The sequence below is a fragment of the Pelophylax lessonae genome (assembly GCF_965119305.1).
Source record: "Pelophylax lessonae genome assembly, chromosome: 5".
NCBI classification, from domain to species: Eukaryota; Metazoa; Chordata; class Amphibia; order Anura; family Ranidae; genus Pelophylax; species Pelophylax lessonae.
This window is the reverse complement of record NC_138772.1, coordinates 8,221,593-8,245,578: the sequence shown is the minus strand read 5'-3', so window position 1 is coordinate 8,245,578 and position 23,986 is coordinate 8,221,593. Positions and strand designations below refer to the sequence as shown.

General features: G+C 48.0%; 1 protein-coding gene across 1 annotated transcript in view; it reads right to left on the bottom strand.

Annotated features, from left to right (window-relative positions):
* The window catches only part of LOC309556401 (uncharacterized protein), a gene marked incomplete at its 5' end in the record, with an annotated part of 250,177 nt that overhangs the window by 142,210 nt on the left and 83,981 nt on the right, over positions 1-23,986 (bottom strand). The window contains one exon of the mRNA XM_082258865.1: positions 16,709-16,873. Coding sequence (XP_082114991.1) covers positions 16,709-16,873 — 165 coding nt within the window. The remainder of the gene's footprint in view (positions 1-16,708; positions 16,874-23,986) is intronic.

The window sequence follows — 23,986 nt, the reverse complement described above, 5'->3', positions numbered from 1 at the left end:
CTAAGGAAACTACGGATCTGAAAGAAAGCCCACAATGGTATTGAGTGGGGGGTGCAGGATTTGGTTCAGGGCCTCCCAAGATAAGAGGGAGCCTTTGTTGAAGAAGTGTTTGGCCAGCACATTTTCAAATGGCCAGATATCCTGAAGGAATGAGTTATCCATTCCCGGCTCAAAGGCCGGGTTCCCGCGGATCGGGGTCAAGGGACCACATGCTAGGTTAATCTTTTTAGCCTTGCGCACGCGCAGTGAAGCTTTAATGGAGGACATATCAGGGGATGATCCCTAAGGTCTTCTTTAGTTGCGGAAAATGGAAGCCAGGAGAGTAGGTGTAGCGGTATTTCAGAGAATGCATTTTCCAGACCAACAACTGACTTTAGAGATGAGTGTATGTTCCAATCTACCAATCTACCTAGAATGCAGGCCTTATAATAGGTGTGAAGGTCAGGGAGCCCCAAACCCCCACTTTCTTTAGGGGCCGTAAGCTGCGTGTACCGAATCCGTGGTCTTTTATCATTCCAGACGAATTTTTGGGAAGATGATTTGAAGGATGTGAAGAAGGAGCTTGGTAAATGGATCGGAATGGTTTGAAAAAGATAAAGAAATTTGGGTAGGATGGACATTTTTAGGAGAGAAGCGCGGCCAAACCACGATACCTGGAGGGAACTCCAAGAACGTAGGGTTGTGTTGACGGAGTTTAGGAGAGGCTGGTAATTTAGTTTATAGAGGTCATTAAGATTGCGGGGGATAAGTATCCCGAGGTAAGGAATGGATTCAGGGGCCCATTTGAACGGGAAGTTCGTCTCACATCGGTCAACTTCCGTCTGTGGCAGAGAGACGTTAAGGGCCATGGATTTAGCGTAATTAATTTGCAAGTGTGATATGGATTTAAAAAATTCCAGGTCTTTGAGTAAAATTGGGAGAGACAGGTGTGGTTGAGACAGGAAAAGCAGCATGTCATCTGCGAATGCTGCTATTTTATGAGTACATCCCTTGATTTGGATTCCCCTAATATCAGAATTTGCACGGATCATGTTGAGGAAGGGTTCCAGTGATAGAATAAAAAGGATCGGAGAAAGAGGGCATCCCTGTCTGGTACCATTAGAGAGACTGAAGGCGTCCGACAGGTGGCCGTTGACCCTGACCCTGGCCCTTTGATTGGTGTATAAGGCCCGAATATTGGACACCATTCCAGGCCCTAAGCCCAAAGATTCAAGGGTCGATATTAGATAGTCCCAGGCCACTCTGTCAAATGCCTTTTCGGCGTCCAATGAAAGAAAGAAGCCAGGGACACCTCGGGTGGTAAGCCAGTGATGAATATTCAGCGCCCTTGTGGTATTGTCCCTGGCCTCTCGGCCAGGAACAAAGCCGACTTGATCTAGGGAAACCATAGAGGAGAGGTGCGGGAGGAGTCGGTTGGCAAGGATCTTGGCATAGATCTTAACGTCCACATTCAGAAGTGAAATGGGACGATAGTTGCTTACCTGAGCTGGATCCTTGCCTTCCTTAGGGATCACTGTTATGTGAGCCTCTAATAAAGAGGTGGATTTGTGAGGTGTGTCTGCCAAAGTGCGGAACGCACGCAAGAAGTGAGGCCTGAGAGTCTCCGCAAACGTGCGAAAGTATTGCAGGGAGAAACCATCAGGACCAGGGCATTTTCCTGGCTTCATCTCCTTGACTGCCCTGTCATATTCCTCTGCAGATAGCGGAATTTCCATTGAGGAGATGATGGAGTGCGAGAGAGGTGCAGAGCCATAAGTGCTTAAGAAGGACCCGATGGTTTCCTGGCGTTGATGGATTGATGTGGGTTGATGAGATAACGAACGTAAATTATAAAGTGAATGGTAGAAAGATTCAAATTGCTTGGCTATAGCCTCATTTGAACAGTGTTTCGTGCCCGCATTGTCTCTTATGAAGTGGACATTTGCTGTTTTTTTTTGTGCCTGTACTACTTTGGCCAATAAGCGACCACATTTGTTTCCTTGTTCAAAGAAAATTCTTTTTCCCAAGGCCAGTCTACGGTGACTCTGGATTTCAAGAATGTCTCTTATTTCCTGTCTCACCTTGGTGAGTTCCGTTAGAGCTTCATTAGCTGCGGAGCGTTTGTGTGTTCTTTCGAGTGTGCTCAACTTCTTGAACAAACCCTCAAGTACAGCCTGTCTGGCCTTTTTTTGTTTGGATGCTAGAAGGAGAAGTTCTCCCCTGAGCACACACTTATGGGCTTCCCACTGCCCTAATGGAGTGGAGTCAGGGGTGTCGTTCTCTCTGAAAAAAGAGGCTAAGACCTCTTGAAGTTTGTCCACATTTGCTTGGTCTCTGAGGAGGGATGGATTTAAGCGCCAAGATTTGCGTTTATTATCTTCATCTGGGAACTGAATAGTCATTGTTATTGGATTGTGGTCTGAGAGGACTCTAGGTTCGATCGAAGACGAGCGTAGGAAAGGTATATCAGTTTGGGAGATAAAAAAATAGTCAATTCTTGAAAATTTACTGTGTGGTGCTGAGTAGAAAGTATAGTCCTTAACGTCTGAATGTATTAATCTCCATGTATCGTGAAGTTTTAATTTTTGTAGTTGTAATGCAATTTGGCGTAGGGCCTGAAATGGGAGCGCAGATGATCCTGTAGAGGAGTCCAAAATAGGGTTAAGAGGGACATTGAAGTCCCCTCCAAGGATCAACATGCCCGATGCAAAATCAAGTAGGTCCTGGCATACTGAGCGTAAAAACAGTACTTGTTTACAATTAGGGGCATAAATATTAGCGATGGTAATCGGGCGGGAGTTAATGCGACCCTTGACGAAAAGGAATCTACCACCTGGGTCTCGTTTGAGGTCAATTAGTTGGAAGTCGACCTGTCGAGAGAAGAGGAGGGAAACCCCTCTAGTCTTGGATCCCTCCGTGGGAGCATGGTAAGAGACTGGAAATCTTTTATTCATTAATTTGGGAATTTCACCTTCTTTAAAATGAGTCTCTTGCAGTAAGAGCACCTGAGCGCGCATTCTATGTGCTTCTGCTAGAATTTGCGACCTTTTCTCAGGGATATTAAGGCCCTGAGCATTGATTGAGAGAAATTTAAGGGACGACCCCCGAGAGACTGGAGCAACGCCCGGCATTGTGGGGGGAGGGGAAGGGGGAGAAGAGAAGGGGAAGGTAGGATTTAGAAAATGAGAGGGGGGTGGGGAGGGGGTGGTTTAGAGGGTAGGGGTTGGGCTAAGTGGACTGAGTGCCTGACACCACAAGCACTCGGATGTGTCCAGAAGGGGTAAGGCGAAGAAAGAGAATGGAAGGGGGTTAGAAAGAGAAGGAAACAGATCTCCGCAAGAAGGCTGGTATCGGTTGATCCGCCTAGTATCTATGCGGGGAAAAAGTATTACAATATGTAAATTCGGGTCAGCGGTAGCCGAAAGCTACCGTTGTGGTGGGAGGTTAGTGTGACAAACGGTCTAAGACCAATCAGAAATCCGTGCACTCTTGGGGGGAGGGCAAATGTAAACAATTAAAACCATTTTGAGAACAACAAACTGGCTAAAACTCACCATATCCGGACCGCAGGGTCCCAGAACAAGAACTGTAGAGGCAGGAGTCCTGCGGTATGTGGAATGAAAAAGAGAAAACAATGTAAGTAACAAAACATTTTGAAGCATTTGTTAAGCCGCTCTCTATGGGAACAGGTCCTCTATATGAACCAATTACCGACCTTAACTCGGTCGTTCTTGTGGGTGTGTTCTTGAATGTATAATCTATCTAAAGTACTTGTAAAACAGCCTGTGATATAATGTAAGTTTAAGAGAAAAAACCCTGACCCTCGCAAACCGTACCCTAGGATGGAATAGAGAAAGGAGACCCCACCTACCCCAATGGTCCCATTCACCAAGCTAGTCTATATGGGTCACTGTGATGTCAGGCTCGTTCATAAAAGTGCAAAGGGTTCAGAGTAAGCTGACCTAGATCACATGACCAGATACATGTGGGGCGTTAGTAATAAGCACAAGGGGACAGATGGGAGGAGGGGCATCATTAGGGGTCAGCGGGGGTCTCGTGAGCAGTTGATTTATGGTTTCTAAGATCAGGTCAAGAGAGGTATCTAGGAATAAGGGGGTAAAAGATCTCACTGGGGTCAAAGTCTAGTTTAACTGGAACAGGGTAATCGCCAGTAGACCTAAATCACAATATTCAAGATATAGTCTATCCTGGACTCTAGCAAGACAAGAGATCCTACTACTCTCAAGCCCCCCTCGTCACTGTATCCCTCCCCGCCTCCCCCCTCAAAAATATATTTATATGAAGAAAAAAAAAAAAAAACCATAGGAAAATGTGGCGGTTCAGTAAGGATAATTGCAACATAGTATACATTTTCATACGGGATGAGTATGGGGATGAGGAGAGTCGGGGACTCTCCTGGTTAAAACAGGGGCTGGAAATGATGAGAGATCCAGTTCTTATTGCCGTATCTTTGAGAGTTCCACATGAAGAACGTCTTTTTCTTTTCGGGCCGTTCACATTAGGTATTGCATAAGGATTTCTTCGGCTGTACAGGCGTTAACATGAACACTTCTTTCGTCAATTGTAGAAGGAACAGAGTCCGGTTTTCCCACACAGAGCGGCCCCAATCAGTATTAAGTGTAGGTTTAGGTCTCCTGTCCTTCCCTCCGGGAAGCAGGAGATCTTCTTGGAGTTTCTCCATGGGCTTCTCTGGACCTAGGCGATCTGGAAGACGTATTGTTTGAGCGATATCGGGAACGCTTGTTCTTTCGGCTTTGTCTCTGCGATTTCGGAGTGCCTGATGTAGCAATTTGGACCCAAGGGTCAGGCGCATAGAATTCGCTATACCATTCAGGTAGGTCCATCTCAGGGATGTCAAATGCGGAGCAGAAAGCTGGCAGGTCATCTGGAACTCTTAGGGAAGCGTTCCTTCCTCTAAACGAAGCACATAGGCAGAAGGGGAAACGCCACCTGTATGTTATGCCCCTGATTCGGAGGATTTCCAACAGTGGGCGCAAGGCGCGGCGGTTCTGTAATGTAATGGCGGATAAGTCCTGGAACAGTTTGATTTCTGCTCCATTGAATAGGATTTGGTCTTTGGCTCTGGCTTTGCGCAGGATGGCTTCCTTCAATGGAAAGCTTACTAAGCAGGAGAGTACATCCCTCGGAGGATCAGACTCACCTCCCCTGGGCCGAAGGGCTCTGTGAACCCTCTCAAAGTCGATCGGAGTGTCAGCGGGGCGCTCTAATAAATCATTAAAGATGGTCGTCAGAGCACTTTCCAGATCTTGGGGTTCGACCCGCTCTGGTAGACCCCTTACTCGTACATTATGCCTTCTCCCCCTGTTGTCAAGATCCTCAATTTGGCGGTTTACTTCTATCAGATGAACAGTATGTGAGTCTGAGGTTCTTTGAAGCTGTCTGATAGCGGAGCCTTGTGTAGCTGTGGCTTTTTCAGTCTCAGACAGTCTAGAGGTGACCGAACGGAGTTCAGTTGTGAGCTCTGTGATGGCGGCTCCCAGAGTAAGTTTTATGTCTGCTGCCACATTTTGGAGGTCTTGTAGGCTCGGTAGTGGGGTCCCTGGCTGAATTGTTGATGTAGATGGCAACTGAGTGCAAGCCTGGTCAGTAGAGAGGCCTAGCCCGGGGTCTATGGCCTGGGTGCGGGAAAGTGATTGAGCATTGCCAGTGAGGTCCGTTTTCGGGTCAGAGAGAACCCGGTTAGCTGATATGCTGCGGCCAGAGCGGAGCATGGTGTATACACTGTGAGAAGGATATTAACGGTGGATAAGGTGGAGCAAGGCAGAGGTTAGCAGGGTTTTGTCTTCTCTGTGCCAGGGGCAGCTGTGATCAGAACCCCTCAAGAAAGCTTTCCTGTGGATGCAGTCAGCAGGGTAGCAGTAAAGAGGCAGAGTGCTTAGAGGGGTTAAGAGGGGGATGCCAGTGTTCTAGAGCCTCTGAGGGGGACCCACACAGATGCACAATAAATGCGGCCTAAACAATATGGCGGCCGGCCGCGCTAGGCCCTCGCTGGAGTTGTGAGTTTTGCAGGTGTAAGTAAAGTGCACTGAACATGGCCTCAATACTTTTACGGCCTGTGGGTGCCTCCTAATCTGTGTTTTCAGGATGACCGAGGGTCAGATGGTTTACTCGGGTGGCGGACACGATCCGCGGCGGCCTACTCGAGGCCGGGGATTCAGCGGGAGCCTGGATGCGGGTAGGCCTCAGTTTACCCCGGGCAGAAATACAGGTATTCCCGGGTTCCTCACGTACCTCGTACTCCCCAGGGTCCAGATGTGTCAGTCCAGTATGCTCCGGATGAGCGGATGGCCCAGGATTGAGGCGGCACTCGCGATCATCGGCAGCGGCCTACTCGAGGCCGGGGATGCGGCGGGGACCGAGTCGCGGGTAGGCCTCAGATCACTAAAGTCCCAAAATACGATCAGCCGCGGGTGTCTCACGAACTCCGATCCTCTCAGGAGCTAGGTGGTTGAGTTTTGTACAGTCCGGATGAACGGATGGCTTGAGATTGTCCTCTGGCTTGCTTTAAGCAGGTATTTGTCCCCCCAGTGCTCGGAGCAGCTCTAACAAGCGTCCATCTCGGTCCGGTGCCAAACCACGCCCCCCCCCGGACTTTTTTTTAAAGTTCGGCCGAACCCGCCGAACACGGACATCCAGGTGTCTGCTCAACTCTAGTCAGCAGTGTAGTCAAATTAAGACATTGCTAGTAGCAGTCAGTTAGGCAGGGAGAGAGATTTGTGCTCTTTACAATTTAAGAGATCAGATAGTGAAGTATATTCAGCAGTGCAGTATATACCATAGACCATATACCATAGTATAGACCATACATTGATATGTATATATAGATATAGGGCAATTGAGTATATATTAGGCCATTCAGTATCTATTGGTCAGTTCAGTATAGACCATACTTTGATATCTATATATACATAGGGTAATTAAGTATCTACTGATCAGTTCAGTATAGACCATACATTGATATTTATATATATATATATATATATATATATATATATACAGTATCTGACCCCTCACATCCCACCTTCTAGCACACATCCTCTCTCTTCCCAAAGTGCCCCTCCAGCATATATCCAAAGCCTGGGTTTTGTTTAACCATGCCCTTTAAGCCCCTCCCACTGTGAAATTCGACCACACCCACGTTTTGCCACAGCGCACATAGTGCACCGCAGGTCTCTGCCTCCCTCAATTGTCCCTCATTCCCAAGTTTGAAAGTTGGGAGGTATGACAATGAACCAACTGCAGCAAGATACCCCCCAGCAACAATAGTACCTCCAGCAGCAACAGATCTCCCCACACCTAGCAACAGTAGACCATTCCCCTAATAATATAAGATCTACCCCCATCATTAATAGACCCCCCTCCAGTAACATTAGACTTCCCCAGCAACAATAGACCCCTGTGCAAAAAAAGATCCCCTTCAGCTATAACAGATCCTCCAGCAATCAGCATCAGTAGACCGTTTAGCACACCCCAGCTCCCCCTTGCATACATTCAGTGCTGGAGGTGCTGAAACTGTGTTCCCCTGCGTTACTGCTGAAAAAAATCCCTGCCTATTTGACTCTGGATGGTAGAACATTTATAATCTTCTATGAATGTTCTAGCAGTAAAATGGGTTGATTAAAACAAACTCAGTAATGTGCTATAAAAGCATGTATTGCGCTCCACTGGCTTTGGGAATACAAAGCGTGCTGAGCACAATAAAAATTAATAGGAGGAGTAGTAGGGGAAGTGGTGCCTGATGACCTGTAAAAAATACAAAACTGGCTCTTCTCCAGTCACAGAGCTCTCGGCTCCATAAACAGGTGTCACACTGTGCAATGCATTTTATGAATGGGCTGTAAAATGCAGGCCACAGTGTATGTAGTAGATTGAAGTATAATAGAGAGTGGTTAGCAAAATGCACTCTCCTATATATAGTAATCTATTAGGTAGATGCTAGAGAGAAATTATAGTTGTGGGTCTTTCTGCTTGCCAGGTAAATTCATATTGCTCTCTGCCTACCAGAGAGCAGGATCTATTAGTGAGGTCTGCTCATTGTACTCAGGTGCAGCTCAGCTTGTCTGAATGTTTCACATTGGTCCAATAGGGAGGCATATTGGACAGTGGGAGGAAACCTGACAAGTGAGTGCACAGAAATTTGTTACAGCCGTGGTGATTGGCAGCAGAAAGTGCCTCGGTGCATTCTGGGATACTGTATAAATGCCATGAGCACATGTGCTCAAGGTCTTTCAGCCAGAGAGCGGGGTCCAGGAGGGAGCAGGTGGTTGCCCCCCTCTGTAGAAGCTGCCATACTGCCTCAGGTGGTCGACCTGAGGGCCTAAGAGCCAGAGAGAACCTGAACCTAGAGGCCCTGCAGAACTGACTGGAAGGGAGACACTGGAAAGGATTTGATTCTGCCTACAGTGAGTACAGATCTGTGTCATGGGGCCTGTCCTGAGAGGACCATTCCTTCAGCTAGAAGAGTCAGTGGACAGGTGTCAGTCAAGATAATGCTAGAGAGTAGTGTTCAGCGAACACCGACTGTATTATTCGTGTTCGTACCGAATAATTGGATTTTTTGTACCCGAACACGGACACGGACACTTTACTGTATGTTCGGGTAAAAATCCGTGTTCGGTCGTTTTATTTCCGGGTTTTGCATGCTTTGGTGCTCTTTTCATGGCGGGCTTTCAACAGCCAATCAACAATCGTTTAACTGGTGTGCCTTAAGCCATCCCAGCCATGCCTGCAAATGTCTCAGTAGCTGTGATTGGCCGTCTGCAGCATGTGACCAAGTCTTTATAAGTTCGAGGCAGCCGCAGCGGCGTCATTCTGCTGCTTAGATCAGGGACAGAGCACACATCAACGTGCTGGCTGCTGATTAGGGAAAGACAGGCAGGGAAAACGAATTGGTGTCCGGATAGAATTGAGGGACAGGTCGGAGTGTTTAGGCAGGGCAAGTTGTAGGCATTTTAGGGACAGAGTCTGCTGAATTATAGGGTCAGTGTCTTCTACAAAGTACAATCGATATTGCTGTGTGGGGGGTGGGGTGACTCTGCACTCAATCCTGATCTACGATCTCTTCTCAATCCTGTTAGGGAGAGGCTGCTGCTGAATTTTAGGGAAACTGTGTTCTACAAACTACAATCGATATTGCTGTGTGGTGTGGGATAGGAGATAGGCAGGTGTCAGTGATCCACATCCATTTTTCTGTGTGTGAGCTGCAGTGAACACAATCTTTTTGGGGTGCAGTGAACAAAATCTTTTTGGGGTGCAGTGAACAAAATCCTTTTGGGGTGCAGTGAACAACATCCTTTTTGGGGTGCAGTGAACACAATCTTTTTGGGGTGCAGTGAACAAAATCCTTTGTGGGGTGCAGTGAACACAATATTTGTGGGGTGCAGTGAACAACATCCTTTTTGGGGTGTAGTGAACAAAATCCTTTTTGGGGTGCAGTGAACACAATCTTTTTGGGGTGCAGTGAACAAAATCCTTTTTGGGGTGCAGTGAACAACATCCTTTTTGGGGTGCAGTGAACAAAATCCTTTTTGGGGTGCAGTGAACAACATCCTTTTTGGGGTGCAGTGAACAAAATCCTTTTAGGGTGCAGTGAACACAATCTTTGTGGGGTACAGTGAACAGAATCTTTGTGAAGTGCAGTGAACACAATCTTTGGGGGGTACAGTGAACACAATCTTTTTGGGGTGCAGTGAACAAAATCCTTTTTGGGGTGCAGTGAACAACATCCTTTTTGGGGTGCAGTGAACAAAATCCTTTTTGGGGTGCAGTGAACACAATCTTTTTGGGGTGCAGTGAACAAAATCCTTTGTGGGGTGCAGTGAACAACATCCTTTTTGGGGTGCAGTGAACAAAATCCTTTTAGGGTGCAGTGAACACAATCTTTGTGGGGTACAGTGAACAGAATCTTTGTGGGGTGCAGTGAACACAATCTTTGGGGGGTACAGTGAACACAATCTTTTTGGGGTGCAGTGAACAAAATCCTTTGTGGGGTGCAGTGAACACAATCTTTGTGGGGTGCAGTGAACACAATCTTTTTGGGGTGCAGTGAACAAAATCCTTTTTGGGGTGCAGTGAACACAATCTTTGTGGGGTGCAGTGAACACATTCTTTGTGGGGTGCAGTGAACAAAATCCTTTTTGGGGTGCAGTGAACAACATCCTTTTTGGGGTGCAGTGAACAAAATCCTTTTTGGGGTGCAGTGAACAACATCCTTTTTGGGGTGCAGTGAACAAAATCCTTTTAGGGTGCAGTGAACACAATCTTTGTGGGGTACAGTGAACAGAATCTTTGTGGGGTGCAGTGAACACAATCTTTGGGGGGTACAGTGAACACAATCTTTTTGGGGTGCAGTGAACAAAATCCTTTGTGGGGTGCAGTGAACACAATCTTTGTGGGGTGCAGTGAACACAATCTTTTTGGGGTGCAGTGAACACAATCTCATACTTCTGAAGATTTGAGGGTGCTGCCTGTTCTATACTCCTCCTCCTACTGCTCAACCATCCTTTTAGGGGTACAAACAATAGTAATTGGGGCCTAGTGTGGTGGTGTACGTGTGAGATACATACACTTTCTTTTTGATCATACTTTCTATTCCGCTATTCAATTAAAACCTTTGGGGATCAATTAAATTGCGTGATAGTCTGTGTCGGTACGTGTGAGATCCACCTTTCCAAATTTTTGGGGTTCATCTCATACTTCTGAAGATTTGAGGGTGCTGCCTGTTCCATACTCCTCCTCCTACTGCTCAACCATCCTTTTAGGGGTACAAACAATAGTAATTGGGGCCTAGTGTGGTGGTGTACGTGTGAGATACATACACTTTCTTTTTGATCATATTTTCTATTCCGCTATTCAATTAAATCCTTTGGGGATCAATTAAATTGCGTGATAGTCTGTGTCGGTACGTGTGAGATCCACCTTTCCAAGTTTTTGGGGTTCATCTCATACTTCTGAAGATTTGAGGGTGCTGCCTGTTCCATAGTCCTCCTCCTACTGCTCAACCATCCTTTTAGGGGTACAAACAATAGTAATTGGGGCCTAGTGTGGTGGTGTACGTGTGAGATACATACACTTTCTTTTTGATCATATTTTCTATTCCGCTATTCAATTAAATCCTTTGGGGATCAATTAAATTGCGTGATAGTCTGTGTCGGTACGTGTGAGATCCACCTTTCCAAGTTTTTGGGGTTCATCTCATACTTCTGAAGATTTGAGGGTGCTGCCTGTTCCATACTCCTCCTCCTACTGCTCAACCATCCTTTTAGGGGTACAAACAATAGTAATTGGGCCCTAGTGTGGTGGTGTACGTGTAGATACATACACTTTCTTTTTGATCATATTTTCTATTCCGCTATTCAATTAAATCCTTTGGGGATCAATTAAATTGCGTGATAGTCTGTGTCGGTACGTGTGAGATCCACCTTTCCAAGTTTTTGGGGTTCATCTCATACTTCTGAAGATTTGAGGGTGCTGCCTGTTCCATACTCCTCTTCCTACTGCTCAACCATCCTTTTAGGGGTACAAACAATAGTAATTGGGCCCTAGTGTGGTGGTGTACGTGTGAGATACATACACTTTCTTTTTGATCATATTTTCTATTCCGCTATTCAATTAAATCCTTTGGGGATCAATTAAATTGCGTGATAGTCTGTGTCGGTACGTGTGAGATCCACCTTTCCAAGTTTTTGAGGTTCATCTCATACTTCTGAAGATTTGAGGGTGCTGTCTGTTCCATACTCCTCCTCCTCATCCATCCTTTTAGGGGTAGAAACAATAGTAATTGGGGCCCAGTGTGGTTTTGTACGTGCGAGATACATACACTTTTTTGGATCATATTTCCTATTCCGCTATTCAATAAAAACCTTTCTAGGGCAAGATCTTAAATTACAGAAATATGAGGAGACCGTCAAATAAGGGCCGTGGCCTGGGTCGTGGTGCTGCTGGTAGAGCTCCTGTTGCAAGGAGAGGACGTGGTCGATCTGTGCCAGCTACACGCACAAGTAAAACACCTTCCTCAAGTGTGAGTAGGCGACAGAACCTGCATCAGTATTTGGTAGGGCATCATACGCCCCTAGAAGTGATGAGGCCAGAACAAGTGGAGGCGATAGTAGATTGGTTTGCTGCTGACAGTGCCTCCAGTTCCTTCACATTGTCTCCCACCCAGTCTACTGCAGAAAGGTCACAGTTGGCACCTGCAGCCGATGTCCAACCGTCTTTCACCTCACCCCCTTGCAAATCAGGCAAGCAGTCTGAGCCCCAAGCCATACAGCAGTCTCTTCTTCTTTTTGATGACTCTGTCAGCAGGGTTTCCCAGGGCCATCCACCTAGCCCTGCCCCAGAAGTGGAAGAGATTGAGTGCAGCGATGCCCAACCACTTATTTCTCAAGATGAGTACATGCAAGGACCATCGCAGCACGTCTCCGATGATGACGAAACGCAGGTGCCAACTGCTGCGGCGTTCAGCATTGTGGAGACCGACAAGGAGGGCAGGGGTGAAGACTGGGTGGAAGATGATGTGGAGGACGATGAGGTCCTCGACCCCACATGGAATGAACGTCATGCAGGTGACCTGAGTAGTTTGGAGGAAGAGGCGGTGGTCGCACAGAGCCACCAGCACAGCAGAAGAGGGAGCAGGGTGCAGAAGCGGAGCGGCCGTGCCCTAGACACTACGCCCGCTACTGCCCAACGCAGCAAGGGAACGAGCGCACCAAAGTCAGCTCAAAGGAGTTCTCTAGCGTGGAAGTTCTTTAGAAAATGTGCTGATGACAGGACACGAGTGGTTTGCACCCTGTGCAATCAGAGCTTGAAGCGAGGCATAAACCTTCTCAACCTGAGCACAACCTGCATGATCAGGCATCTAAGTGCAAAGCACGAGCTGCAGTGGAGTAGACACCTTCAAAACCAAGAAACGTCTCTGGCTCATCCTGCTTCCTCTTCTGCTGCTCCAGCCACATCTGTAGTCATACCGGCACCTGCCACCCCGCAAACAGACGATCTGTCAGCAACACCACCACCTGGGTCACCAACAACCATCTCCACAATGTCCCGTGGAAGCGTTCAGCTTTCCATCTCCCAAACACTTGAGAGGAAGAGGAAGTACCCCCCTACCCACCCGCGATCCCTGGCCCTGAATGCCAGCATTTCAAAATTATTGGCCTTTGAAATGCTGTCATTCTGTCTGGTGGAGACGCACAGTTTTAAAAACCTTATGTCGGTGGCTGTCCCACAGTACGTCGTGCCCAGCCGCCACTACTTTTCCAGGCAAGCCATCCCTTCCCTGCACAACCAAGTGGGGGAAAAAATCAGGTGTGCACTGCGCAACGCCATCTGTGCCAAGGTCCACCTAACTACAGATACGTGGACCAGTAAGCACGGTCAGGGGCGTTATATCTCCCTAACGGCACACTGGGTAAATGCAGTGGCGGATGGGCCTGAGGCGGATAGCAATTTGGCGCATGTCCTTCCACCACCGAGGATTGCAGGGCGCTTCAGTTTGCCTCCTGTTCCTAACTCCTCCTACTCCGCTTCCTCATCCTCTACCGCCTCCTCATCCGGACAGCGTAACACCTTCACCACCAACTTCAGCACGGCCAGGGGTAAACGACAGCAGGCAGTTTTACAACTTGCCTGTTTGGGGGACAAACCACACACCGCGCAGGAGTTGTGGAGGAGTATGGAACAGCAGACAAATGAGTGGTTGCTGCCAGCGAGCCTCAAGCCCGGCCTGGTGGTGTGCGATAACGGGCAAAATCTCATAGCAGCTCTGGGCCTAGCCGGTTTGACGCACATCCCTTGCCTGGCGCATGTGCTGAATTTGGTGGTGCAGAGGTTCCTTAAAAACTACCCCGATATGTCAGAGCTGCTGCAGAAAGTGCGGGCCGTTTGTGCGCACTTTCTGCGTTCTCACCCTGCTGCTGCTCGCCTGGCAGCGCTGCAGCGTAACTTCGGCCTTCCCGCTCACCGCCTCATATGTGACGTGCCCACAAGGTGGAACTCCACCTTGCACATGCTGGAAAGACTGTGCGAGCAGCAGCAGGCCATAGTGGAGTTTCAGCTGCAGCACGCACGCGTGAGTCGCTCTGCGGAACAGCACCACTTCACCACCAATAACTGGGCCTCCATGCGAGACCTGTGTGCCTTGTTGCGCTGTTTTGAGTACTCCACCAACATGGCCAGTGGCAATGACGCCGTTCTCAGCTTAACTATCCCACTTCTATGCCTCCTTGAAAAAACAATTCGGGCGATGATGGAAGAGGATGTGGCACAGGATGAGTAGGAGGAGGAGGATGAAGAGGTAACATTTCCAAGGCTTTCAGGGCAGTCATTCGCAAGGGGCTCCGAGGGTGGGTTCCTGCACACACAAACGCCAGGGACACAATTGTCCAGCAGGGGCACAGTTCTGGAGGATGAGGAGGATGAGGAGGAGGAGGAGCTGGAGGAGGAGATGGAACCATGTTCACAGCAGGGTGGCACCCAGGCCAGCTCATGGCCATCACTAGTGCGTGGCTGGGGGGATACAGAGGACACGGACGATACACCTCCCACAGAGGACAGCCTTTCGTTGCCTCTGGGCAGCCTGGCACACATGAGCGATTACATGCTGCAGTGTCTCCACAACGACCGCCGAGTTGCCCACATTCTAACTTGTGCTGATTACTGGGTGGCCACGCTGCTGGATCCCCGTTACAAGGACAACGCAACCAGGGCACCGCCAGCACCTCAGAAGGCAGGGTTAGCATGGCCGAAATGTGGAAAAGCTTTGTCAGCACGCCACAACAAACAGCAGCACCAGCAGCTCAGATGGAACGTCTTAGCAGGAGGCAGCATTTTACCAACATGGTGGAGCAGTATGTGTGCACACGCCTACATGTAGTGAATGACGGGTCTGCCCCCTTCAACTTCTGGGTCTCCAAATTGGGCACATGGCCTGAGCTTGCCCTTTACGCCTTGGAGGTGCTGGCGTGCCCTGCAGCCAGTGTATTATCTGAACGGGTATTTAGCACGGCTGGGGGTGTTATAACAGACAAGCGCAGCCGCCTGTCCAGAGACAATGTGGACAAGCTCACGTTCATTAAAATGAACCAGGCATGGATCCCACGGGACTTTTCCGTACCTTATGCAGAATAGCAATGGATACCGACCTTACCCACCCATTGTTCCATTTTTGCTCTTTCTCACTCTTTTGGGGTGTACCCTCATTTAAAATTTGTGAAAAGAAGCAGTGTTGGCTACCTCGTCCTCCTCCTCAGGGCCAGATTAACGTAGGGGCTATTGGAGCTGCAGCTCCAGGCCCCTACCTTTTATATAGGCCCTGGGTTGGCCATATTCACTGTTACCGCTCTTCTGTCACTTGTAAACACAGAAGTCTGGCTTCTATGCTCGCTTCCACAGGCAGCACCCTCAGAACCTCCCCACACAGCGCGAAGGCCGGACAAGGAGGGACAGTTGCCGATGCATGGATGTGTTTATGGGCTTCAGAGACAGCATCCCATGTTGAATTAGGCATGCATGGCTGCACCCTTCCTCCTCTGGGTGCATGCCAAGGCACGGCCCTTAAGGCCCTTCAAAATCCTCAGCACCAAGCCCATGATGCTCTTAATCCGGCCCTGGTCCTCCTCCACCGCCGCTTCCACCTACACCGCCCATAGGTGTGCGCAGCCTATTGCATTAAGGTGTGCACCCCAAAGTTGAAATACACATGCATGTGTTTGCCTACAGGTACATGGCCCCGATACATTACTCTCCCTGCTGGCAAAGAGAAATAGAGCAGAGCAGGTCCGAGGGAGATCTTTCCCATCTCCTCACTGGCAATGCTATGTGCCCTAGGTGATTAGGGTGTGCCAAGGCACACCCGGCACACCCTGTGCGCATGCCTATGTCACCGCCACATCCACCACCACCTCAACCTCCCTCCTACTCCATATGGGCCTCGTCCTTCAGAGATGAAGAAGAACATTGTTTTATTTTTCTGTTTTTTTTTGTTGTTTTAAGTTATTTCCCTATCCACATTTGTTTGCAGAGCACTTGCCATGCTCTTAATTACGTTTTGCTGCCATTTGCAGCACTCTAGCCCTTTCCTTTGGTGTTTTAGAGCCATTTTAGTGCCTTAAAGTTCGGGTCCCCATTGACTTCAATGGGGTTCGGTGTCCGGGAAAAGTTCGGTAAAAGTCCGGGACACGGACCCGGACTTTTTTTAAAAGTTCGGCCGAACCCGTCGAACACGGACATCTAGGTGTCCGCTCAACCCTACTAGAGAGTGTCCTGAAGATAATGTAATTGCATCAAGTTTGCTGCTATAGAGAGCAAGATGACCTTATTCTTCCATACAAGTGGTAGTATGGTCAAAGCAATGAGACTACTTCCATAAATAACCTGGTGAGTCCAAAAGAGAGTTGTCCTTATATACTGTGAATAGTTCAAGTTGGAATATCCCACTATTCCCTTCTCCCATCCAAGATACACAATAAATATAAATCCAAATCACCTGGACTGTTTATTGAGTAACGAGCAAACAGGAGTAAGTAGGGAAATTTGAAAAATCTCCTGTCTGCAGGTATTCAGAGGAGACCCAAGAAGTCATCACACAGCAAGCCCTATGGGGACAGTGCTACCAATATAAATGAGCCCCATAATGGTGAAGCGGAGAGCCATAATGTAGATTGCAATATCATGTACAAGTTCTACTCACAGTAATTCCTCTATCCGGCTTGTGGTCAGAGCTGTCATCAGGTCAATGAAATGAGGACCGTCCAGATTGTTCCCAGTCAAGTCCAGTCTCTTCAGTGTCCGGTTATTTCTTATACCCAATGCCAGTATGGGAGAGGAACTGTCTGTCAGATTATTGTAATTCAGACTGTAGAAGGAAAAGATAACAGAAAATAACTTGAATAAAATGTTCCTCAAAAATTAATCTAAAAGCAGATCTTTTTGGTTATTTCTTATTTCCAATGCCAGGTGGGAGCAGGAACCATCGGTCAGGTTATTACCATACATTAGAGAAGAAGAGAAATTTGAAAATAAAATAAAATATTCCCCCCAAAAAGATTCTAGTATCTTTTATATAAAGGGTGCCCTTTCCTTTATCCATTTAAAAAGGTAGGCAGTCAGCCTATGTTTTTTTCCTTGAAAGAATTCTCTAACAGTGCCGGGACAAGGTCAACCAGTGCCCAAGGTGAAGATGGATAACTGCACCCTCACCTTGTCTCAGACACCCCCTCACCTTGGCCAATAGGGATGAGCTTCGAGTTCAAGTCGAAGCTAACTTCGACTCGAACATCGGTCGTTCGATCGTTCGATGAATGACGAACAAATGTGCTTCTTGGTGGGAAATTTGAAATTCCCGTAATGCCCTGCACACGCATGCAGCACGTTATGTGATTGGCCAAAGCATGCAGCCTGAACCCAGGCTGCCTTTAGCCAATCATGGCACAGGGGCCAAGTACACACCTCACACTACATAAAGGCTGCTTGCACAACCGCAGCGTGTAGTGTGATTGTGCGGGCGAGGAGACAGGGAGAGGAAGGCGTGTGAGACAGGGCAAGAGTAGCTTTTTTGGAGTTTGTCAGACAGTGCAGAAAGACATTCCTAGCAGTGTAGGGAGGGATAGGAACGTGTTTGAGGCAGGGAGAGATTTGTTTCTTTGCAGTTTGTCAGACAGTGCAGTGCCAGGGATTCATTGCAAGGAGGGAGAGAGATTTCTCATCTATAGGGCTATCGATTACATCATATCAGTGAGTGTATTGTTAATCAGTCACTTGCGTACATCTATAAGCACCATAGCTCATCTATAGGGCTATCAATTACATCACATCAGTGAGTGTATTGTTAATTGGTCACTTGCGTACATCTTTAAGCACCACAGCTCATCTGTAGGGCTATCAATTACATCATATCAGTGAGAGTATTGTTAATCGGTCACTTGCGTACATCTATAAGCACCACAGCACATCTATAGGGCTATTGATTACATCATATCAGGTCATTGAGTATCTATTGGTCAGTTGCGTATACCCTATATTGATCTGTATCAACATCATGTCCGAAAGGCCGACAAGGAGAGGCCGACGCTCACAGGCCACGAAAAGGGGGCAAGCAGCATCTGTGTCAATTGTGAAAAGAGGAGGTCAGGTCACAGTCGACATAGTGCATCCTCTGCAGGCGAGGCACGCCCGTCCTTTATTTCCGGGGCTGTCCGTGCTATTCAGCCACAACATGTGGAAGAGTTGGTGGAGTGGATCAATAAGCCGTCCTCATCCTCCTCGTCCTCTGACACCCATGCTCAAAGTAGTTTGCCTTCCACCGCAGCTGCCAAAGCGGCCCATTCCACAGGCTCCTTCTCCACAGCTACTCCTTCTGTCACCCCACCATCATGCACGGAGGAGTCACCTGAACTATTCGATCATAGTGTCAGTGACATGCTGACACTATTGCGCAGCAATTTGAAAGCTGTGATGTTGGTTTGAAGGTTGATGAAGGGAATAACATGAGCCTAGAGAGAGGGGGTGACAATGACAGACAAGAAACCATCAGTCATGTTGCCACAGCTGAAGCATATTGCCAGGTTTGCTCCAGTGACCAGGAGGGAGGGGATGATGAGGTCACTGACTGTACTTGGGTGCCTGACAGGATAGAGGAGGAGGAGGAGGAGAAGGAGGGGGAGGATGAGGACAACTCCAAAGAGGCAGGATGTGCTCAAGGGGCCACCATAGCAGTAGCCAACCTATTGCGTCACAGCACAGAGCTCCACTAGTGGAGGGTGCTGCAAACTCCCTACGGACTCACAAAAGTTCATTAGTGTGGGCTTTTTTCAGCACATGTGCAGTAGACCGCAGCGTTGCTGTTTGCAACATCTGTCTAAAGTGGATCAAACATGGCCAGAACACCAGACGCTTGGGCACCACATGCTTGACAAGGCATAGGACAACCTGCCATGCAGTCCATTGGCAACAGCACCTGAAAGAGGCACCAGATCAAAACAAGCATACATCACCTTGCTCCTCATCTGTGATCTCTAACCCTACTGTACCTCATGCCTTCTCAAATACCAGCATTGAGAGGGATGATGGTATAGCAATGAGTGCCACAGAGACTTGCACCCAATTTGCTAGCAGTACACCACCGCTTGATTTGAGCAACAGGCAAATTTCGCTACCCCAGTTTTTGAACCGTAGAAAGAAATACTGTCCCAGCCATCCACATGCTCAGCGTCTTAATGCTAGCTTGGCCAAATTGCTAGGATTACAGTTGCTGCCTTTTCATCTGGTAGACTCTACTCCCTTTCGCAAATTTGTGGAATGTGCTGCACCACAGTGACAGGTCCCAAAAAGGCATTTCTTTAATCTGTAAGCGTAAGGCCATTCCGGCTCTCTACTGTCATGTGGAAGGTAGTGTTTTGGCCTCGTTGGACAAAGTGATCAGCAGGAAGGTTCACATTACTGCTGACTCTTGGTCCAGCAGGCATTGACAGGGACGTTACATTTCTTTCATGGTGCACTGGGTAACTCTGCTGGCAGCTGGGAAGGATGCAGGACAGGCTTCGGTGTTGCAGCTTGTTTTGCCACCACGCCTCCAAAAAGCTGGTGCTGGTTCTGCCACATCTGGCTACTCCACCACCTCCTCCTCCTCCATGTCTTCTTCTGCTCAATTGTCCTTTGAAGCAGCAGTGATCACTAAGCGTTCAAGGGGCTACGCAAACAGTCAGGCTAAAAGATGCCATGCTGTGCTTCAGTTGGTCTGTCTAAGGGATAGGAGTCACACCGCTGCAGAGATTCTGTCAGCTCTGCAGGGGCAGGCTCAGAGATGGTTGTCGCCATGACAGCTTGAGCCAGGAATGGTTGTATGCGACAATGGCACCAACCTTCTCTCCACCCTCCAACAGGGACACTTGACACATGTTCCATGTTTGGCACATGTTCTGAATCTGGTGGTGCAGCGTTTCTTGAGCAGATACCCGGGCTTCTAAGATGCCCTGAGGTAGGCCGAAAAGTCTGTGGCCATTTCCGCTGTTCGTTCAATGCCAGTGCTCGCTTATCTGACATTCAACGGAAATTCAACATGCCCACCAACCGCCTCATTTGTGACATGCCCACCAGGTGGTACTGAACATTGGCAATGCTGCAGCAGCTGCACACGCAGCAGAGGGCCATCAATGAGTATGTGTTTGAGTATGACACTGGGATAGGCTCAGGGGAGCTTGGCTTCTTTTCGCAACGCCAGTGGCTGCTGATAAAGGATGCCTCCACTGTCCTGTCACCATTTGAGGAGGCCACAAGGATGGTGAGCCGGGACGATGCATGCATCAGTGACACTATCCCGCTAGTCTACCTGCTGGAGCACACGCTTCGTGGAGTCATGGACAGGGGACTTAAGGCAGAACAGCAGGAGGAAGAGGAGGACTTTCTTTCCTCACAAGACCCCCTTTATGCAGGGACACAAAACACACAGGTGGAATATGAGTAGAGCATGGATGTAGAGGATAGCATACAAGGAATGGTTTTGATTCCCCAGAAACCCCAGGAGTTGTATGTGGTTGGGGAGAGGTTGCTCCTGACAATGACATCCTTAGTGACCCAGAGGACTTAGAAGCTCATGCCTTCTCCAACTTACGTTGAATGGGCTCCCTGATTCTGCAAAGACTGCAAAAGGACCTGAGGATTTGTGCTATCAAGGAGAGGGATAATTACTGGTTGGCAACCCTTTTTGATCCACGTTACAAAGGTAAAGCTGCAGAGCTCATCCTGCCTTCACAGAGGGAGCAGAGGATGAAACATCTTGAGGAGGCCTTGAAAAAAAATTGTGTACCACCTTTCCAGACACTAGGAGGTTAACATTCTCTGGACGTGTTTCTGAGGCATCATTCAGCCAAAGGAGGAGCAGTGGAGAAGCTGACCGGTGCCTTTAAACAGTTCTTTAGTCCTCAGCAGCACCCAGGGCTGTTAGTTTTAAGCCAGCATTGGCAGCGTCTTCATCATATGGTGCATGATCATCTAGGCGCAAGAGCAGACTTGGAGACCTTTCCAGCTGAGCATCCACTGGGTTACTGGGTCTTGAGGATACATAGTTACATAGTTAGTGAGGTTGAAAAAAGACAACAGTCCATCCAGTTCAACCTATGATGTGTGTGTGTGTGTGTGTTTGCTTTTAACCGTACATTGTATACCCCTGTATGTTGTGATCTCTAAGGTGTCCATCTAACAGTTTTTCGAAACTATCAATGCTCCCTGCTGATAGGACTGCTTGTGGAAGAGAATTCCACATCCTTACCGCTCTCACAGTGAAGAACCTCTTACGCATTTTAAGGTTAAACCGCCTTTCCTCTAGTTTTAGTGAGTGGCCACGTGTCTGATTGTATTCCCTTACTCTGAATAGTTTGTTCCTTATGCTAGGGTCGCCAGTACAGTATTTGTACATTGATATCATATCCCCCCTCAATCTTCTCTTCTCCAGAGAGAACAGGTTCAGTGCCTGTAGCCTCTCCTTATAGCTGATGTCCTCCATTCCCCTAATTATTTTTGTTGCCCTTCTCTGGACTCTTTCCAGTTCCAGCACATCCTTCCTGAGGACCGGTGCCCAGAACTGGACAGCATACTCCAGATGTGGCCGGACTGGCCAGAACTTGCTTAATATGCAATGGAGCTACTGGCCTGTCCTGATTCCAGTGTGCTTTCCGAATGGACATTCAGTGCTGCTGGAGCTTTTGTGACAGACAAAAGAGTGCGTCTGTCCACAGACTCTGTTGACCAGCTGACTTTTATCAAAATGAATTAGTCCTGAATCAACAACAGCTATCAAGCCCCTGATGCTGATGCAACTGATTGAATTTGCTAGGGGTCTGTCATCCATTGAAGACTGCATATGCTGCCTATCCTATAACTCAATTTTGATTCTGCTAGCTTCCAACAATGTTTTTGGTTTAGGTCACTACCAACCCCCAAGGCCTAATTTTCCTGCACTCATATGACAGGTGCATACGATTTAAATTTCGTATGTAATTTTTAACAGCAGGCCCTGTCCTTTTGCCCAGCAAGAGAAACTGCAAGGTACTCAGGCACCACCAAGAGCAAAGGCCCAATTTTTGGCACCTGTATGACAAGTACATGCAATTTAAAATTTGTATGGAATTCTTACCAGCAGGTCCCATTCCTGCACCCAGAAAGGATAACTGTGAGGGGTTGGTTACGGTGTTCAGGCACCACCAACATCAAAGGCCCAATTTTTGGCACCTGTATGACAAGTACATGCAATTTCAAATTTGTATGGAATTCTTACCAGCAGGTCCCATTCCTGCGCCCAGCAAGAGTAACTGTGAGGGGTTGGTTACAGTGTTCAGACACCACCAACAGCAAAGGCCCAATTTTTGGCACCTGTATGACAAGTACATGCGATTTCAAATTTGTATGGAATTCCTACCAGCAGGTCCCATTTAGGCACCACCAACACCAAAGGCCCAATTTCAGTTTCTGTTCCTGTCGATACTAACCTTCCTAGGCCCCCATCACTCCAGCTGCTTTTCATAGCCGCCACCCTACCTTGGCCAGGTCGAATGACAGCACAGTGCCCCCACTGGATCACTGATAAGGACACATACAACACTTGATCTTTGCCAATTTCAAATTGATATGGAATTTTTAGCAGCAGGGCCCGTTCCCTCGCCAAGCAAGAGTAACTGCGAGGGGTTGCGGTGTTCAGGCACCACCAACACCCAAGGCCCAATTTTTCTGCACCTCTATGACAACTGAAAAGTACATGCGATTTCAAATGTGTATGGAATTCTTACCAGCAGGTCCTGTTCCTGCACCCAGCAAGAGTAACTGTGAGGGTTTGCAGTGTTCAGGCACCACCAACACCAAAAGCCCAATATTTCTGCACCTGTATGACATGTACATGCGATTTCAAGATTTGTATGGAATTTTTAGCAGCAGGGCCCGTTCCTGCGCCCAGCAAGAGTAACTGCGAGGGGTTAAGGTGTTCAGGCACCGCCAACAACCAAAGCCCAATTTTTCTGCACTTGTATTACAAGTACATGCCATTTGAAATTTGTATGTAAAGTATATTTGTATATGACATTTTTTCCTTTAGAAATGTCAGTATAGCTGCAGCAGGCTACATACATCATAGAGATGCACTACTTTACAGGCACATTCAGGGGACCCCCAGGCACAATATTTGAAGGATTTTTTCATTTTTATAGTTTCACTTTAAGCCTCATTAAAATCAGTAAATCACTGCTTCTTTAAAAACGATTGCTTTTTAAAAAAAAACATTTTCATTGCTACATGTTCCCCAGGGGGCCAAAATCTGGGGGCCCCCTTGTTAAAGGGGGCTTCCAGATTCCGATAAGCCCTCCACCCGCAGACCCCCACAACCACAGCCCAGGGTTGTCGAGAAGAGGCCTTGTCCCCATCAACATGGGAACAAGGTGCTTTGGGGGGCACACCAAAGCACCCTCCCCATGTTGAGGGCAAACGGCCTGGTATGGTTCAGGAGGGGGGGCGCTCGCTCGCCCCCCACCTTCCTGGCCTGCCAGACTGCATGCTCGGATAAGGGTCTGGTATGGATTTTGAGGGGAACCGCATGCCATTTTTTTTTACATTTTGGTGTGGAGTTTCCCATAAAATCTGTACCAGACCCACGCCATTTTTTTCCTTATTTGGCGTGGAGTTCCCCTTAAAATCTATACCAGACCCAAAGGGCTTGGTATAGATTTTTTTTTGGGGGGGGGGGCCCCATGCTGTTTTTTTTTTTTTAATTCTGTCATAGGGTTCCCCTTAACCACTTAAATACAGGGCACTTTTACCCCCTTCCTGCCTATACCAATTTTCAGCTTTCAGTGCTCACTGGCATCTCAGAAATATTGGACAGCTTGGCATGGCACTGCTCCTCATCTTTAACCACTTAACGACCAGCCACGTAGACCTACGTCGGCTGACTTTGAGTGGTTATACCAGGATGATGCCTCTAGCTAGA